The sequence below is a fragment of the Rissa tridactyla genome, chromosome 2 (genome assembly GCF_028500815.1).
Source record: "Rissa tridactyla isolate bRisTri1 chromosome 2, bRisTri1.patW.cur.20221130, whole genome shotgun sequence".
Taxonomy (NCBI): Eukaryota; Metazoa; Chordata; class Aves; order Charadriiformes; family Laridae; genus Rissa; species Rissa tridactyla.
This window is the reverse complement of record NC_071467.1, coordinates 106,235,102-106,255,797: the sequence shown is the minus strand read 5'-3', so window position 1 is coordinate 106,255,797 and position 20,696 is coordinate 106,235,102. Positions and strand designations below refer to the sequence as shown.

Below are 20,696 nucleotides of genomic sequence, written 5' to 3'. Positions count from 1 at the left end.
ACATCTTGGAATTTGAAGCACAAATAGAATATACAAAAATATTTACACATACTAGTAAAGTTTGATATTTTAAAATAAGATTTATAGATAGTATTTATATTTTAGACAATTATTAAATATTTCTTTTCAGTTTGATTTCACTCATTTTATACTCAGGCAACTCTAATGACTTCTCAACGGAAAAAAACAACTACGCTGTTATACCTGCAGAATGCATCCTGGAAAAAAAAAAAGTCACAGCATAAAGGATACAAATAAAAGACGTAGTTGAAATAGCCAAAATTGTTCCAGTAGGAATAGATTTCTGAGCATCCTTAAGATCTCCAGACCTGTTTGAACCCGCCATAATGCCTTAGAAAGAGACCAATTATTATGTCATAAAAACAATTAACACTAGCTTCCTGTAAATATCTCATAGATTAGAAACATTTAACTTTAAGCCTGATTTAACACATCATTACCAATGGAGCAGGCTACAGAAGCGTATTGTAATCCTGCACAAATCATCAATTTATACCTTAATTTTGTTCAGAAATTTGTGTTACCACTCATAGTTGATTGAAAAATCCCAGAAAGCTCAGGAAAGACACAGATAAAAAAAAAATTGAGGAAGTTATTTTTCAAATATAACTTCAGAATACATTTTAAAATGGGGAAATATACAGGAGTAGCAAGATGTTGGGGATGGATGTTATAAACTAATGGGGATTTAGCAATTTTAGCCAGTGTGACCAAATGCACTAACTTTCTACTAAACAGACCATACATAATAAGATATGCAAAAGCAAATCAATAAGCTAAGTAATAAAAAACTATATAAACAAAAAAGAAAGGAGCAGGTATTCCCACATATTCTGCACATCTCCCTCCTCCTCAGATATTTTCCCCCCAAACACACTCAAATTCTCCAGCTAACCTGTCATTCATAATAGTTCTAGACACATCCTAGGTGCGGTATTTTCTCCTCAATTCACACATCAATGTGTTGGCTCATTGTAAGCTTTCCCCAGACTCATAAACCAAACCATTTGAAATTCACCAGGGCGACGTGATTACATTTCTCTTCTGCCCAGTGGTCTGAGAATGCCTTTTCACGCACTTCTTGATAGCTGTGCAAATCTAGCACCTTCTGGTCAGTCCACAGGGCTTCCGTGTGTCTGTTGTACCTAAAGGCCTCTAGAGTGCCTTTGGTGTGCCCCCAGGGTATCTGAGTGCCTATACATAAACCTCATCCTAACCCTACACCCACACACAGTGGTCCACAGGTGCCTTTTGGCATGCACCAGCAGCATCTGAGAGCCATCTGAAATTCAGTAGGTCATCTGATTATCCTCGTGTTCCACCTGTTGCTATGCGTCAAACTACAGGGATTGGTAATGGCTACTTTGTCTTTGCTGTTTAACGTTGTTTTGCTTTGCCTGAAGGAGCTATGATAAAAGCACTGGCCTTGACCCTATTTCAGCCCTGCAATAACTGTTGTCTGAGCAACAGATATGTTGACTGTCTTATAAAAGACTAGTTTATATATGTTTAAATAAACCCATTATTTTTAGAGTAGAACAATCTTCTGATACCCAACACTTCCAATACCCAAAAAAACTCTTAAAACAATATTTACAAAACTGAACAGAGTCCGAAAGAGGGCAGAATTCTGACAAGCAAAAAAAATTTCTATTGAGCACCTGAACTAAATTGTTTGACAATTTCAAATGAAACATACTTAAGAGCTTGTTCAGTTCAGAAAGACAGATTTTATTTTAAACAGCAGCACATACATACAACATTTTCAAAATATACATATTTGAAAACAAGACTGCATTTCATTAACCAACTTGCTGTAGTTTATCAAGTGTTACAGTTATATTTGCAACAAGGTGGAGTTACTGCATCATAGTCTTCCTATGAGTTGGATGCTTTTAGGTTTCACTGGTATAATTGTGCAATATACTATAACTGCCAATAGCTCATGAAAGAAAAATCACACAAGTTGTCAGTTTAATATTACTGCCACCTGGAGAATTCAAGCTACCTGACTGAGTATTTTAAATAGAGAAACATTATTTTAAAAGTGTGGCAAATCATGAACTTCATGGAAACACTTTATGCACATAATATACAAGTTTAAGTGGTTGTATACATTTCTGAATGAAGTTTTCTGAATCAGGACTAATCCCAACAGAAGCAACACAGCAGCATTTTGGTAAGGGAGGAAGCCAACTTTTCCTAAAACTTTTCCCTTTTATTTAGATACAGAACAGAGATTAAAATAATTCAGAAGTTGCTTATGTTTAAAAATACCACTGCATTACCATTTATTTTCTTGTATTTAACCGCAATTTAACAAGTGTCAGAATATGCTACACATAAATATCCTAACACATCCACCACTTATTAATTCACTACAGAAATATTTTCTACATAAATCTTCTTAAAATATAATTTAAATGTAACTTTTTAATAGAAAAAGCAGAACACATCATGAAAAGATTCAGCTTGCAGGTAATTTTCAATGCACTAAAACTTTTAATGAAGCTGCTCAAATCATGGCAAATAACTTTGTTTTCTCATTGGGGGGGTGGGTGTGTCAAACAAAATGTGCAAACAGGTTAAGAATAAATGGTGATCACTTCACGTCCACTGCCTCGGACCAGGAGAACTCTATCTAGACCTTCTGTGAGAACTTCCAAAAACTCCATGTCTGAAATATCATTAAGTCAAGGAATTTATTCAGAAAAGACAAAAGTAGCTACTAATCTCTCAAAAAATCTGGCATACAATGCAAAAAATAAGTTAAACAATTTTATCAAGGAGTTTTCCTGTGTCACCCTTTACTGTCCCATTATGTAATCCACCTGCTTGCTCAAGTGGAAGAGAGGACTAATTTGGGAGAAGTTTCTAGTTCTGCCCTACTCACCTACAGAAAAAATAAAAATAGAGATTTTAAAAATCAGTTCAAAATTTAGGAATGCTTTACCTCAATTCACTAAAAACCCCACCACTGTCAACATTTCTTAAAAGTCTGTTTGTGGAATCAAAAGTAATTTTCTTGAAGGCAAACTTATGCTTACCATCGTTACTAACGATTATTCCAACAAGTAGGCAATGGCACAATCACAAAAATCAAATGCCTAATTTCAAGAAATATGGAAGCAATATAGTAAAGGATACAGTTTTCATCGCCTTTTCTGTTTTTAGGAGGTCCAGGCATATTCAGGAGAACTAGCTGAGCATGCTGTGATTTATTAAGCACTACTCCGTTGAGCTTCACTGCGGTGTGCATTCTTCTCACATTTGACTGATTCCTAGCATGCAAGCAAATATTTTTAAGTATTGTCACAATAGTTGAGCTCTATGTAGTTGAGCTCATAAATTTAATCTGTAGGTACACAGAATAAGCTATTTTCATGGACACCAGTATTTGTACACATTCAAAATAAGTTTGAGAAAACGCAATACCTAAGTGTTCTTTTCAAAGAAAAAATCTTTAACTCTGAAATTCAAGCAATTCTAACCAGATTGCCAAAATGCACAAAATATTCCAATTGACACTTTTACAAAGATGAAACAGAAAATTTCAATATAAATTAAGTTTAGTCAAAAAGACTGAGAATCCAGTTTGTTGAATTATACAAGAGACTAACTGGATTTGTATAAGAAATTCTAAACATAAGAATTACAGGAATGCAATGGAAAGATTACAGTATTTATATTGCACAATACAAGGTTTCTCTCATGCTCCTTTGGAAACATTACAAGATTACTATAAGCCCGGTGAAGAAAATTCAGAAACAGCATAAAACTTACGAAAAATTAGTTTCTCACATCCTAAAAGGCAGTAAGCAATGAACTAAAAGTGAGCCTCTCCCCTTATATTATCAAAATTAACTAATGCTTTCCTTCTTACAGCCACAAATATAATAGTTGTGGATTTATGCACAAGAGGAAGAAACTGCTAGGACTTCAGAGATTTCCTTATTTCTGGATCTACCTTGGATGGTTTAATTGCCCTTCAGACCAAGACAAAAGAATAGTTTCCTTATAGTTCCTGAGAAACTACCACCTGTGTAAAACTAGCCAAGACTGGAAACGAGTCATGCGCTACAGCGTGTGACTCTACCTAATCCCATTTATCCAAAAGATCTGCTGCCCAAAAGTAGACTCTTTACAAGTGAAGTGAGTCACTTCAAAGGGAATCTCAGAAACAACATGTGACAGCACATCTCAAGAACAGAGATACTGACATACTGATATAAGCCACTTTTTAATCACTATACTATGCAATTTTCTTAGCACTGTAACTAGGTCTCACAGTAAAAGCACAACTGTACCCTGCTCAGCTGGGCTCACATATTGTTGTGGTGGTGTGTTCTCCCCCTCCCCCCCCCCCACCCTGGCTCCTTCTCAAGCCATAACCACCAGTGGGAGTTGTGATGAATTGCACCCGGACTTTGGGGGATGGCTGGCAACACAGTCAAAACACTGTCTGGAGTGGAAACCTAGATACTTTGTTCCCATGCGAATATGACTATAGGTCAATTATCTCACTCTATAAATAGCGGACGGCCCAAGAGTCCTTTGAACTCTCCTGCATGGCAGCAGACTGCACACCAGGATCTCCCCGGCAGTGGGAATGCTCGCTTAAGGTTCTACTCCTCGAGGCTGAGCAATTCCTTGCTGCAGCAGATTCTCGGTAAGTGACTGATAGCATGCTAAACTTTGAAATCTTAGGTAAGTGATATAAAGGATTGATTGCGCATATATCATCCCTTAGACATAAACCGTTGGCCAAGTCTGGGACTAGGACTGGATCCAGCCGCACCTAGACTCCTCTCTGAGGAGGAGTTTAGAAAGCAAGGGGGTCCTTTCCGAATCTTGTGACTCAACAGGAGGGTCTCCCTGAGAGCTTGTCTCACCTTGTCCTCTATGCAGTAAATAAAATGTACCTTTCCATTCAATCTCGTAAAACACTGTCGCATTCACTACTAACTTTGTTGAATCACCGTTTTATATTAATAAATATTTCACTACTCTTACGAGTGAAGTTAATCACTCCGCCTGCAACAACTACAACAGAGAGAAAACTAGCAGGTTAGTAGCAGCAGGACATAAGACATCTTCTGAAGTGCTTGATCAATCTGGCACCTTTTGAATTCCACTAACAGCCATCAAAATTACAGCACAAGCACCAGCACTGTATCAGCTTAAGTAAACAATAGAAATTAATGAGATCTCTTTTCCCAAAAGAAAAACATTTAGGAGGCCAAAATTTACAAGAGGAAACACATAACTTTGTTCTACTACCAGAGGTCGTTTCAAGGGGACTACACCAACTCCAAGAATCTTCTAGCAACATGAGCCCACCCTCAGATTATATCTGTGAAATGTGCTTAACTGATTCGTGTCAGTGTGGACAGTGTTAGGGCCACAGGGTGAAGTGTGACCTTTGATTGTTTTGTCTGTCTGGCCGCAGATGAGACGGTGTGCCTGTCGTGTCTGTGTTTTGCAGGAGCCACCTGGCAAACATTCTAGAATACCAACTTAAACCAGTCCTGTTGTTATCTGCATAGTGACCTGTAAGGGGGGGGATACACCCATTTTTGGCAAGGGCCAACCATTTTAGAGGCAGTTATGAATATGTATTAGTATAGGAGATATAAACCAAAAATGGGGTCTGTAAGGTGTGTGTCTTGGTTGGGCAGAGACCCCCGGCACACCCAGCGCTGTTTGCTTGCCTTTGTTCCTTTAATAAATTATAAATTCTAATTGGAATCCTGTTTGCGATTAAATCATTTATCACAATTTGGGGGCTCGTCCGGGATGGTCTTAGTTCCTGAATTCTGACTTGATCTAGGAGGGGCGCCCCACCATTAGGTGGCTCCTGATCAGGTCAGGTCAGGACTAATGCCATCCTGAACCTGAGCAAAGGCAAGCAAAGAAAAGATTTTGATTTTTATTTTTATAAGCTCCCTTGCCGGCTGCAGCAGTTTATTTTACCCGTAATTCTGCGCGCGAAGATCCGAACGAAGACGACGGAGTCGTAAGTATTTAAAGTGTATACCGTTCGGTTGGGTGGGATTCGGTTGCCTGCGTGTAAGAGTGTGATTGAGACGGAACCTGGTTCCGAAGTGATTGTGGAGGTCTTCTAACCGCGGTTCCAATCTCCCGCGAGGGACTTGGCCGGTGAAGGACCGAAGCGATTCCTATAGGATTCGTGGGTGGGTGATAGGTCCTAAACCCCCCGCAAGACACTCTTACTGGTAACCAAGGGCTGTAGGAATTGCCACAGTAAAATTCCTAGATGGGTCAGACAAAATTGAAGACCCAGGACCAGAGGAAAGGGAGGAAATTACCAGATATACCACTGGAAAGTCCATTAGGAATAATGATTAGGAATTGGAATGAAAGGGGCCCCAGAAAAGGAAAAAGTAAATTAAAATTAGTTCACTATTGTATGATTGAATGGCCGAAGAAACCTTTAAAACCACGTCTTTTGGCCTGGTTTTGGATCCTTAGAAGACTGGATTTGCCAGGCCTTAAATCTATATGTTAATTCAAAGGAACCTTTTAGTCAGGAGGAAAGTGATTATGCAGGATTATTTTCCGGCTTCAATACTTACATTAAAAACGGATGAAAAGTCTGAGAAAGAAGAAGGAAACAAAGACGAAAAAGGGAAGGAAAAAGATGATAAAGGGGAACCACTGGATAACTTACCACCTCCATATCCTAACAGTCCTCCTCCAGGGGCCGCAGTACCCCCACCAGTGCCACCGTTACCCCTGCCTCCACCACCGACAGCACCGGAATTAGATCGACCTCCAGCTGCATGTACAAGAAGTAGAACTGCCACATCTGGGGGAGCTTCTCTATATCCCTTATGAGAAGTACCCCTCGGAGGCAATCAGGGAGGCATCGGGTTTGTGGCAGTTCCATTGAATACCACAGATGTAAGGAATTTCAAGAAAGAAATGGGGACCCTATTAGATGATCCCCTTGGAGTAGCAGAAAAACTAGACCAATTTTTAGGACCTAATACTTATACCTAGGAAGAAATACAATCCATTTTAGGGATCTTATTTACTGCTGAGGAAAAGGGACAAAAATTTTTGTAGCAGCAGTAAAAGAAAGAAAAATCAGAATCCGTTTAGAGAGAAAAGGGAAAAAAAGAATAGAGCAGACACCCAGAGGACAGCCTCATAGGGAGAGATTCACAATTCCTGTCTGTTACTACTGTAACAAGAGGGGACATGTTCAGAGCAACTGTCGTAAGCGAGAACAAGATGAGAAAATGTTCAAAGAAGAATAGGGGTGTCAGGGGCTATGTCTTTTGGGGACTTAAACATCAACAGAGCCCTTGATAAAATTATTAATAGGTCCCCATAAGGAGGAGGTTTTATTTTTAGTGGATACAGGAGCTGAAAAATCAACCATTCAGAAACTTCCAAAAGGAATAGAGATAGGGAAGAATTATATGTCAGTAGTCGGGGCAAAAGGAGAACCTTTTAAAGTCCCTATCTTGAAAGATGTAGAAGTAGAAACAGAAAAGAAAATTTGTCTTAATGATTTACTTTTGCTCCCTGAAGCGGAATACAATTCACTAGGAAGGGATCTGATTTTGAAGTTAAACTTGAGCATTCAGAGTCAGGGGAACAAACTGCAGATCAAATTATATACTTTAACACAGGAGGATGAAGAAGCTATTAACCCCTCGGTGTAGTATAAAGAAGGGGAAACTGGAAAAATAAAAATGGACCCCATAAGCGTTCAAATAATAGATCCACATCGTTCGATTAGATTAGTAGCAGGAGAAACTGAAGAGGGGACCCGAGAAGCTACTATTAAATTGTTAAATTTTCTAGGGGAGAAGGGATTGAAAGTGTCCCGATCAAAACTGCAGTTTGTAGAACAGGAAGTAAAATACTTAGGACATGGGCTAAGTAAGGGAAAGAAGAAACTAGATTCTGATAGGATATCTGGGATTCTATCTTTAAGACCCCCACAAACTAAAAAGGAGGTTCGGCAAATATTGGGATTATTAGGATATTGTAGATCATGGCTTGAAAATTATAGTGACAAGGTAAAATTTCTATATGAAAAATTAACTAGTAACCAACTTAAGTGGTTTAAAGAAGATGACCAGAAATTTGAGGAAATAAAAAAGGCATTAATACAAGCACCTGTATTGAGCCTCCCAGATTTAGAAAAACCTTTCCATCTTTTTGTGAATACATCAAATCAGACAGCATATGGAGTTCTTACTCAAGACTGGGCAGGAATAAAAAAACCTGTGGGGTACTGTTCTAAATTACTTGATCCAGTAAGTAGAGGATGGCCTGCTTGTCTCCAAGCTTTGGTAGCTACCGCATTATTAATAGAGGAAGTTCGGAAAATTACCTTTAGTGCTCCTTTAAAAGTGTATACCCCACACAATGTCAGGAGTGTTTTACAACAAAAGGCAGAAAAATGGTTAACGGACAGCCGGATCTTGAAATATGAAGCAATATTAATAGACTCCCCCGATTTAGAACTGAGGGTGACTTCTGCTCAGAGTCCAGCACAGTTTTTGTTTGGAGAGCCATCAAAGGAAGTACAACATAATTGTTTAGAGGTAATTGAGACCCAGACTAAGGTGAGGCCAGACTTAAGAGATACTGAGTTAGAAAATGCAGAAGTGTTATTTGTAGATGGCTCCTCCCGTGTGGTGGAAGGGAGGAGAAAATCAGGATATGCCATAATTAATAAAAATTTAGAACTTATAGAATCAGGACCTCTGAGTCCATCATGGTCAGCTCAAGCTTGTGAGCTGTATGCCCTTTGTAGAGCCCTGGAATTATTACAAGGAAAAAGCGGGACCATATTTACGGATTCTAAATATGCGTATGGAGTAGTCCACACTTTTGGAAAAATTTGGGAGGAAAGAGGTTTAATTAATACCCAAGGAAGGAATCTAATACATCAAGAACTAATAGTGAAAATTTTAAAGGCGTTAAGAAAACCAAAGGAGATAGCAGTGGTACATGTGAGAGGACACCAAAAGGGATTAGATTATCGAACCAGAGGGAATAACCTAGCCGATAGAGAGGCCCAGGAAGCAGCCCTGAGGACTCAGGTCGCTAAAATTAATGTAGTACAAGTACAAGGAGACGTTAGTGAAAAAGAACTAGAGGAGAAAGAAAAGAAATTTACCCCTGAGGAACAGGAAAAATTAGAGAAAATAGGAGCTAAATTAGAACAGGGAAAATGGATGCTGCCAGACGGGCGAGAGATGTTGCCAAAAGCTTATGCCAGGGAAATATTAGAACGATTACACACACAAACACATTGGGGTACAAAGGCGATAAGTGATCATTTCCTTAAACAATTTGGCTGTATTGGGATTTTTGAAATAGCAAAGCAAATCACGCGAGGATGTTTAAATTGTCAAAAAGTAAACAAGAAAGTGTTTCGACAAGCAGCCACGGGAGGAAGGAAAACAGCTTATAGACCTTTTGAAAGAATACAAGTCGATTTTACTGAATCACCTAAGGTAGGGAGAATAAAATATTTACTAGTAATAGTAGATCATTTAACACAATGGGTGGAAGCTTACCCTGTAGCGTGAGCTACGGCACAGATGGTAGTAAAAATCTTATTAGAACACTTAATACCTAGATATGTGATAATCCAGTATATTGATTCTGATCAGGGCACACATTTTACTTCTAAAATAATAAAATTATTATGTCAATCATTAGGTATTCAATGGGAATACCACACTCCGTGGCACCCACAAAGCTCAGGGAAAGTAGAAAGAATGAACCAAACAATAAAACAGCAATTGGCTAAATTAATGATTGAGACACAGATGTCCTGGACGAAATGCCTACCATTGGCACTATTAAACATAAGAACTAAGCCACACAGTGAGACTGGATTATCGCCATATGAAATGTTATATGGAATACCTTACTCCCAAGGGATGCCCCTGGGGAATAAGGTACTTGAAGATTATAGTATCCAAAAATATATAATATCCATTGGAAAAAGGTTAAAAGAACTACGAGAGATTGGGATGATGGCTTAAACACCACCATTAGGATTTGACACGTGTCGCGAGTGAAAGGTCCAGTGAAGGAGTGGAGAGTCACATCTGAGCCCGGAGAAGCCAAGCTAACCATCAGACGAACTTAAAGAGACCTTCATCAAGAAGCATAAGCTAAGTTGCTGTGGGAATTTCATTGTAACTACTCCTGTAGAATTAGTGGACAGGGATAAATACCTATTAGGAAAGGTAATTTAGTCCATTGTGTAAACGGTGTTGTTTATTTTTAAGGGCAAAGTGTTCTACATGTTTTAAAATATATCATTTTCCAAAAAAGAAGTCAAGGATCTAGGAAACAGTTTAGAATTTTCGTGCATTCGCTGTGGGGCCACCACTCCCTTATATAACCTACCATGGGTTAGGCTTTATTGTTGTCAATTTAATCAAAGAGTGTTTCTTGATTGAAGGTTACCCCTTAAAAGATTAAGGAAGAGGGCAAGACCGGGGGGAACGAGTGGTGCGGCTTGAAAGGTCTGCCAAGGGCTGCAACCCCTTCGGGCTGTGACTGCCAATCACTATGGCCCTGACCGGACCTCTTCTGGTCCTATTTGGGGTAAGCTCCTTGACTCTGGTTATGGCAAACAACTGCAGCCAGTGCGTAGTAACTACTAGGAGGGGACGGGTAAGTTCCCAGACTTTGGTTTATAATATCGAAATAAAAGAAAGAATAAGGCAATCGGTACAGCACAGACTACTATAGAAACAGGAGTGGAATATGAAATTCCCACAGTTGCTAAAAATCTATTTGTAAATCTTGCTGAAAACATTGCTAAGTCATTAAATGTAACTAATTGTTATGTTTGTGGTGGAACAAACCAAGGTGAACGATGGCCATGGGAGGCTATGGAGAGCAATATTGGTAATCCTCAAATATGGAAAACAATGCGACACAAAATACCAAGATGAGAACTGCTTTGTATCAAAATCGCTTAGCCTTGGATTATTTGCTGGCACAAGAGGGAGGTGTTTGTGGGAAGTTTAACCTTAGTAATTGTTGTTTAGAAATTGATGATGAAGGGGAAGCTGTAAATGAACTTGTAAAAGAAATGAAGAAAATTGCACATGTCCCAGTTCAGACTTGGACTGGAATCGACCTAGAAGGATTCTGGGAAAACTTTACGGGAGGTGATTGGCTTACTAAAATCGGGATTGTTATATTGGGGGCATTTGCAGGATTGTTAATAATTCCATGTTTTATACCTTGTTTTATTAGACTAATACACTCAGTTATACAAGGAACGCAGATAGCTACAGTACCTGTTGATTCAGAACCAGGGAAAGAGAAAACTCTTTCCCTGATGATCCTAAAGACAAAAGAAGATTCGAAACTAATACCAATTCAGCAAGTATTAACTCGGTTGGAAACAAAAACACGAATCAATGCCATAGAAAAAGAAAATGGAGGATTGTGAAATGTGCTTAACTGATTCGTGTCAGTGTGGACAGTGTTAGGGCCACAGGGTGAAGTGTGACCTTTGATTGTTTTGTCTGTCTGGCCGCAGACAAAATTCTAATTTTGTCAGATTCTGTCTAATTAGACAGATTCTAATTGGAATCCTGTTTGCGATTAAATCATTTATCACAATATTATATTAATATTATATATTAAATGTGGAGTTGAGAACAGCAGCCAGATAGAGGTTCATGCAAACATAGGGGACCAAGAAAGATGGAGAATGCTGGGAGCATATGTACTTGTGTACTACTAAGTTCCTTTTTTTTTTTTTTTTTACTATGAAGGGAAAAGCCATTAACAGGATACTACTACAAGTAGCATGTCTTACGTTGTATTTTCATGCTTGATTTTGCAGGGACAATTGGAAAAAAAAAGGCATTTTGCTGGAAGTTTAGTGGCCAGTGCAGACCAGCCCTATCAATTCCAATTGATTCTCTTCGCACACGTGCACACCCCTATTTTCCCCCCAAGACATTTCCAAGACTTAGTTTATTAGTCCCTCCTGGGGGATTTTCTGTCACAGCAGCCATCTGTTGTAAGAACCAACTGTAAAAAAAATAATACATGGAACAACAGAATACTTGAAGATCAGTTTTTCAGAAGCAGAACAGCTGTTTGAGAAGACCAAAGAACAACTATGAAGAGAGAGGCAAGAGTGAAGAAGTGCACAAATACTGAAGTAGAAACGTTGTTAAACAAAAGATAAACCGCAGGGGAAATATGCAGGGTGTATACTTGTGATGGAGTGGGCAAGAATTCATCAGAGACATAAAGGTTCGAGTTGACTAAAGGTACATTGTGTACAACGTGTATTTCATTTAGCCTTCAAGCACTCGTAGAACTGAAATCATACATGGTACAGAAGTGAGCTCTCTCAGCTTTCATAAGCAGCTCAATCTGTTAAACAGGCAAAATGAAAACAACAGTGGGCACTGAAAAGAAGCAGAGCAGTCACCAGTCAGTTCCACCCAAGAACAGAGATGTGTCCCATTTTTGCATGGTGTCATACCCAGTATATATCTGATCTTACATTATTTGTACACACGCACTGGTTGGTGGAAGTGAGACAAGAACTGGCATTTGATGAAACGTGATAGTTCCCTTTGTGAACAAATTCATCCTTATTGTTCAATTAGTTATATCACAGTGGGGACTATTTTTCCAGAACAAAAATATATTCACTTTTTAATGCAGGTAATTAGAAAACTCAATATTGCACTGGTACAGAGGAGTACTGTCAGGTTTCACGTTCTTACAGAAACTAAAATGCATGTTCTGTGACTTACCTTGAATGGAGAGTTGATAACATTTAGAAGAAAACATTAACAAGTTACAATGGAGAATATTTTTCAGTGATAAATGCTAAATCACAGTAAACAGAAACAAGGTACAAAAGAATACATGCACTGCAAATCATGATGTAGGAAACATGCATACAATGTACAAGACCACAAGAACCAGGGAACACAGCCTACATTGCTAAAGTGAAATGAAATTGAGACTTACAGGTTTCCCCATTCTCTACACGGAAGGGAAGCAAATACACAGGAAAAAATATTTATGCCATTAGGTACATTTTAAATTCAACATCATTAAGATATTTTTATATTAACATAAAGTTTGAACTGTTATTTCCACCACCTAACCACATACATTATTTTTTAAAACTACTCTGACATCTGTCTTGCACAATTTTAAAGAAGTAATAGGAAATATTTCTAAGATACTAACAAAAAAACCCCTAAGAATTAGAGTATAATACATGCCAGAACAAAACCAGTGCTTCAGAGCGTGAGCAAGATGATGTTTGCAATTTGCAGAAGGCAAACTGTTTCTAAAGAGCTCAGACCAAGTCCACAAAACAACTTTGGATTTTAAAGGTGCCAATTCTAATTGTACCTTCTATGGTCTACAAGTCCTAGATTTAAGACACAATTCCTTTAGATATTAAAATTTCTCTCGACTTCCACTGTTTTGCTTTGGGCACATGCAGAAAGTAGTCTATGCCATGCTTATAACTGCATTCTTCCAGAACTCAAAATATGCATGTGTGTGCTTGAAGCACAACATGAGGAAGCAAACAGGCTGATATCTTTCTGTCATTGGTTTGTGTCTACTACAGCAGGCTTGACACAGGCAGTAGCTCTTATCTAGTAAGTGACTTCTATTTAAGAAAAAGACATTAGGGAATATTTCAACAGGAAATACTTAATATAACAAGACATATAAAGCACAAATTTTATATTGATTTAATGATGAGTGACCAATGTTCCTTTGAAAAAAAAAAAAAGACCAAAACAAATTAAAAAGCAACCAAAAACCAAAACATCAACTAAATGTCTTGAAAGAGTCTATCTGCTTCTTTGGTACACCCTCTACCCCAACAAAACACAATGAGACAGGTGAGTGATATACAGTGTTTTGTTACCCATGAGAAAAGAGAAAACACACAAAAGTTATCATTAAGCATTTTAACATCTATGCTTTCTGGTACAATCCAGAAGTTGAGTTAATAGCTTAAAGTCTGTCATATTTAAGCTTCATTCACAACATTCTTGTGAATAACTCTTCATAGTCATTGTTGTTCCACCCAAGTCCATGCCAGTTTCATAAGGATGGCATTTAAGTGAAGTGCATGGAAAAATCATGTTTGTACTCAAATTTTAAATGAGCCAGAATCTCCTAAAAAACAAAACCCAGAACACCAACACCACCACAACAAACAAAACCCCCCACACTAAAATGCACATAACCAAACACAAAACTCCAAACACCACATGTATACTTACGGCTTCATGTTGAAAATATCTTTGAAGCCAGACACATTTGAATCTTTGTGTTTATGCTTTTCAGCTACAAGCTTTTCTTTAGTCCAGGTCATTTGCACTTTTTCCGGCACAGCAGCAGCCACACTTGCTTTAACTACTGGAGTTGAGTGTGAGGCAGTGTTTCTGTCATGGATCAGCTGAGCCTGGCCACAAAACAATCACCCCAAGATTCAGTCAAAAAGAGTGTTTGTAGAGTACACATTATTAAAATTTTCAAAAGGAATTTCACAGCAGTGGAACAAAAGAAGATACAGAAAAATGCACCTTAGTTTGTGAACAAATACCAGATTGTTTTGACTTCAGCATGAAATGAAACTGCTTGTAAAAATGTGGTCATTTGTTTATATTTGCAGGATTACATCTGGGCTAGGATGTTACTGTTGTAATGATCTAAAGTGAGGCTGAATCCAGGCTGAGGGTACTTTATTAACACCAGGGGGTTTTGCCAGTGAAAACCTTGAAAGCCAGTGCTCTCATTCTTCATCAGTTACACTGTTATTTTCTCAGATGCTGCCATAAACACTGACCGTCATTTCTCTCCATATATGTGATGATTCAGAAGAATCAATTTCATTCAGGCCAATCAAAAGCATGCATAAAATCAAAGCAGATGAGAAAACTACTTTCTGCCTCTGAACAGTGATTTCCCTAGTGGTTCACAAACTGTAATTGCAGCTGTTTTTAAATGCCTAAGAACTTCTGTATTTTCCCTGAATTATTTCCCTAGTCCCTATCCTTCAGGATTCCCAAATCGTAGAGTTCAGTTCTGAGGTTCACATAAATATCTATTTGTTTGACAGTTTTGTGTATTCCCAGAAGATTAAATCACAAGTCAAGACTACAAATCAGAAATTACTGTGAATACAGTTCTACCATGAAAACGGTAAAAGCTCACAAAAACATGCCGATTCTGTATGTACTGGTAATCCAATGAACTAAAGTTTCAAACTAACAACTGTAAGATGTACGCTTCAATGGAAGAAAGTTCTTTTAGAAAGACAGTGAGGCCAAGAGAAATTCTGGACCTATAGCACATGGTTATGAAAACGCAAAGACAGCAAAAGCACATTTTGTTAGTGCTATTTTGATACCAAATTAATTAGATGGAATAAAACACATTCTTCTCATACTTCATGAGGAAACAGAAACACAAAGTTATACAGCATTTCTACAAACTAGGCTACACATCTTTAGATACGAGCAACACTTCAAGTGCACACTAGAACCATGGACTGCATCAGTCCGTTTCCTTTCAAACTCACCATGCAGAAAGTAGTAATGACATTCACGGGTTAATAAGGGCTTGTCAATAAGCATAGAAGTTTCCTTAAAAAGCCCTAGTATATCTATACAGTCTCTGAGAAGCTTCAGTGCTTCGATATAAGAACTTTAAAGGAAGGCAACGCTTTGTGAAAGCATGAAATATACTTATTAATGAAACACCCACTATTATGACTTTTTAAGAGATAAAAGGCAGAGAAGTATTTTTGCTCCTGGCTCTTAAGAAAAACTTGCGCTCTCAGACACAAATTTTTCTTTTATGGAAATTAAGGGTGAGAAACAGAACGTAGTTCATGCTGCAGAAGCATCACCTAGAGAAAAAAAAATGGAGGGAAAGATAATGAACTTAAAAATAGTAAAATTAAAATTTATAAAGAACTGTTCCATAACAATGAATGAACAAGTTTTCATTTGTAGTTCAGTTTGCAATAGCGGCACTTCAAGTGTTGCAATGGGAAAGTATATCTAGCCAGTACTATGTCCAACTACCTCTTCCTCTCGATAATCATTAGTCAGCAGTGCCTGAGCATCTTGGCCAATGGACTGTGGACTGGAGTAGCTTTTTCTTCTGATTGAGCCTCGAGACTCATCAGTGATGCTCTGAATCTGGGACAAAAAGGTTACCAATGACAAAAAAAAAAAAAACAGTCTACAGGAAGAAGCAGATGACCATATTATTTAAAACAAAAATCGGCTTCCTTTAAATAGATAGGATTTTGTATTGTAGCTTGTTATAAACTTAGTTTGTTTTCACAAACATGCCATTTGTTTATATATACTATGGGGCTCTTTCTGAAGTGTTTAGCAGTTATGAAGTCACTTTACAGAAATTTGTGAAAACATGAAGTGAATTGAATTCTTTAGTCTATATGGGAACCTCAGATATTCACTTGTTTGTGAGGGTCACATCCCTTCATGTATGTGATGATTCAGACGAATTGATTTTATTCAGTTACAATCAAAAGTATGAAAAAAAATAAAGTAATCAAGCAGATGAGGAGGCTGTTTTCCAACTCCAAACACTGATTTATTTCCCAGCGATTCAAACTAATTTTGATCCTCACCTACATGCACCCACGTTTTTGCCAATCTTACCTGTCAGCAGCAATCTGCACAACAGCATTTGCGCTTTGCAACCCAACACAAAGTAGTGGTGGGATGGATGACCGCCTTCTCACAGCTCCAACAATATCACTGCCTGACCCAACAGTCATTAGTCAGGACTAGCCAGAGAAGGAAGCCAACAACCACCAGGAACAGAGGCAAGGAAGTAAACAAGGCTCTACATTTTCTTGCATCTTTGCAGCACCATTGTCGAAGTCAAATAAATAAATGCTTGACAGTTGTGCCTGTCTGTGCAGGTAAGTCTGCAGACCTTACACTTTGCAGGCATGTATTATATTTATGCTTGAATAGAGGCAAATCAACCAAGTTTCTCAAAAAAAGGAAACAAAAATCGGATGAGTCCCTGTGCCCCACTTCCACAAGAAAACCCATGGACAAGATTAAATAAAGTTCCATTTAAAAAAAAAAAAAAAGACAGAAGAGGGAAAGGTGAAGGTGATTCCTAAGGGATAACGGCATGGCTACAAGGGAAACAACAAATAAATGCTATACAAAGCTAAGTTCTCTTTGAGAAGGTTTGTACCTTGTTTGAAGAGGTAAAGCACAGAAGTGAGGTTAAAATACTAATCTTGGTGGTAATAGGAAACAAAACCACAAGCACCATTCAAAGCTGGAATATCAGGGTTACATTTGAATGTCTGGAGACAGATAATGAAAACAAAACCAATGCTAATTTGAACTACTGATACTAATGAGAGAAATGTTTGGAGGTCATCGTAAAACCAGAAGAGATAGCTCAGCTAATTTAAGAGAAGATGATCAGATTACAAGAGGGCCTGCCACACTGAGTGCATATACTCAACTTGTAGCTCCAGAGGAAGTGAAGGCATAACTAAAGCAACATTTTCTGATGAAAACACAAAAGAACAAGGTAGACTAAGGTATCCTAATCAGAAACAACAGATGGATATGGATTGTATTGTTGGACAAGGCTGGAAATAAGTACTAGATTTTCTTGGAATTAAAGGATTTTACTTCAGACCATGAAATAAATTCAATGGTATTTTGAACATCTCAGATTTAACCCTGCCTGATATGAAGGAACAAATTGAAGCTGTAATGGTGATGGTTACATTCAGTAATAGAGTAATAGAAAAAACCCAAAACATGGAAGGGAGAAGAGAAAAAATTAGAATCTTCCAAGCAAACAACCCTCCGAAGTAGTGTAGATTACAGACAACTCAACAAGCTGAAAAGCAATTCTTTTGTCTCTACTACAATTTACATGTTAGAGACTACAGAGACTTATGTCCTTGGGCTACTTATATAGCATTTATGAGTAAGTTAAATCCTTAAAAGCCTACTGTAGATTGATTAATCACTCAAACTCCACTGGAAAAATACTAGTGTTTAATAAAGAAATGAGAAAAATCTAAAACACTAAGGAGTACAGGAGAGCTTGTTTTTTACTGAAAAGACATTAGGCAGGCTCAAATCAAAAGAAAACTACCATGACACAGATGAGAAGATAGGTAATTTTGAGCAGCACTGTTGTAGCAATACAAGGCATCTTTAGGAACCTTAAAAAAAACATCCTGTAAAATGGAAAAAAAGAATAGATACGGAGAGACTAAAAAAAAGGAACGGCATGGACTTGTATGATTAACACCAATAAGGCTTAGGTGTAAAATGAGTTACAATTATCAGTAGACAAAAAAGCCGCAAGAGAAAAATTCTGATTATTTTATGAATGATAGCAGTTAAACACAGTAGAGATCTCTTATTTGGCACAGGAGAGAAATCATTATAAGTGATAGCAAAGCCAATGCATTTAAATTCCTTTTACATCACTAAGAAGTGTTGATTTAATGGGATAGTTAACAGAATGAATGAGGTGGTAGAAGCCAAAAGAAAAAGAAAAATATTTTAAAGTTACAAATATTCACAAAAATACAGCTGCATGCATCTTGTCATCATGCGAAATACCACCAGGGACTAGTAAGGGTAGGGAAGCAGCGAACATAGCATTCCCATCTGGATATCGCAGGATTAGAGGTTAATCAGCTTAATTTTGGCTCCAGAAACAACAATTAATTGATACATAAAACATTCAAAATAATGCAGAAACTAAAAAATAGGTCTTGTTCAATTCACACTGCCAAGGCACAAACAAAGCTAATGATCACAGTTGATTAATCATGAACCTTACCTACAGATATATGTCAAGTTTGAAAATGCTCTGGATATATTTTCCACACTGATTCTCAAATTTTCTGATAGTAAATACTTGCACTAATCTTAAGAAGAGAAGAACTCTGAAGTTTTTTTCCCCACATTATTTTAACCTTGCAAGTGAAACCTGCTGTAGAGAAACTAACATAGAATGCAGTTATAAGAGCTTTTGACTAGTTAGAAACTGATTAGAAGCCCCAGCTAAGAAATACTACTTGTAGATTTTTCACAGAACATCTTGCCAAGCCAAAGTCCCTACCTCTCTCTCCCTTTCGTTCTTTGATAGCTGCATCTGTTTTAGCATTTGAGATCGCTGTTCCATCATAAGCGTCTTCTCATATGTGAACGCAGAAATATCATTTTCAAACTGCAAAAGAGATTGGCATTAGAAACATCAGAAGAAGAGTACTACTCAGAAGAACAACATTTACACAGTGTACCACATTCATTCCTGCATTCATTCAGTCCTGGCTGAATTTATGGCATTAGAGTAATACTAAGCATATAACTGATCAATCATTTCCGCCCTCATTCTTAAAACTTCTTCTTCAAACAGTAATCTTGTACAATGAACTCTCCTACTATATCAGTATCAATGTGATCTTTATCTGTATTTGAGGTGCTTGGGACAGACTTTCCATTGTTCTGTTCCAACTAGGCTGCAGAAACAAGAAAGGCTTGAAAGCACTTATTTAAACTGGGTCTGCATTGCTGCCTCCTGAGCGCGTGTGCATATTTGTTTCCTTAAAAACTGTTTAGGGCCACAAAATAACACATTGTCATTTCACCGGTGAGAAGCATTTATGAAGAAACTCCGGCATATATTCTGACATCAGCTCAAAGCTAAAATACAACGTAAAAAGTCTACAGCAGCCATCTGTGTGGCTACTGACTCATAACGTGTCTCTTATCTTTTGGAAGATTCTCAGGGTTAAATATGACCCACATAAGAAAAGAATAAATTATGCTTTGTATAGTATCTTCTGCTCAAAATCCAACCAAGGCTGAGCCTTTTTTATGGCACTCTGTTCGCCTTCTTTCACCTGCACATGCCACAGCATTTTAGTCTTTTATATTCAGTACTCTAAACAAAACAAAAAATAAAATAAATGGATTTCTCTTACTTCCTAGTTCTAAATGTTAACCAAATCTTTCGTAAGTCATTTTTTTTTCATAATTAATTAAAACAATTCTTAACACTTGCTTTATGGCTGATTAGCACGATAAATCTTTTGGGCAGGTTTTGTTCATTCCAGGAACTGGTGGTGGTAGAAGTTTTGAACCAGTTGGCCTGTCTTCCTCTCACTTCAGAAAGAGTTTAAAAGCTTTTTGGGGTTTTTTTTGGCCTTATTTCGGACATTATGCTAGTCATCTTTGAGTGCTGGAAATTAAGTTTTTCCTTAGTTGCCAAAAAAAGCAGGTCTAGACAGACTACAGCTTTAGTCCTTTCTCTTTAGCAATTTATGATCAGTATTTAAAAGAGGGAAAAAAGTTAAAAATTTCATTTTGTCACTATTTCACTTGTGACTCCGTAGCCATATTGTCTTGCCGTTCAGTGCCAAAGAGGCTGGCAGTGCCAAAAACAACTGCCATACTCCCATGGGGGCCTAAGGATTCCTTATTCCAGAGAGATATTTATGCAGCAGTTGGAGAGATAGACATGTTCACCCTCTCTCACGTTGGATGCCATGGCTTATTAGACTAAGCATGTTCAGCCTTCTGTTTTTTTCCTTCCCGAATGAACTATCACTACGG

The 20,696-nt window shown here is 37.8% G+C and overlaps 1 protein-coding gene across 2 annotated transcripts in view; it reads right to left on the bottom strand.

The window, feature by feature from the left end:
• Positions 1-1,719: 1,719 nt before the first annotated feature.
• SLC12A7 (solute carrier family 12 member 7) overlaps positions 1,720-20,696 on the bottom strand; it is a 74,484-nt gene continuing 55,507 nt past the window's right edge. Inside the window, exons 21-25 of one of the 2 annotated variants that reach the window (XM_054192955.1) lie at positions 19,201-19,308; positions 16,134-16,250; positions 14,325-14,506; positions 3,169-3,302; positions 1,720-2,698 (exon numbers count right to left, since the gene is read on the bottom strand). In XM_054192955.1, the coding sequence (XP_054048930.1) occupies positions 2,607-2,698; positions 3,169-3,302; positions 14,325-14,506; positions 16,134-16,250; positions 19,201-19,308 (633 nt within the window). In that variant the 3' untranslated portion in view covers positions 1,720-2,606. The remainder of the gene's footprint in view (positions 2,699-3,168; positions 3,303-14,324; positions 14,507-16,133; positions 16,251-19,200; positions 19,309-20,696) is intronic. The other variant, XM_054192956.1, reaches the window with a different exon arrangement.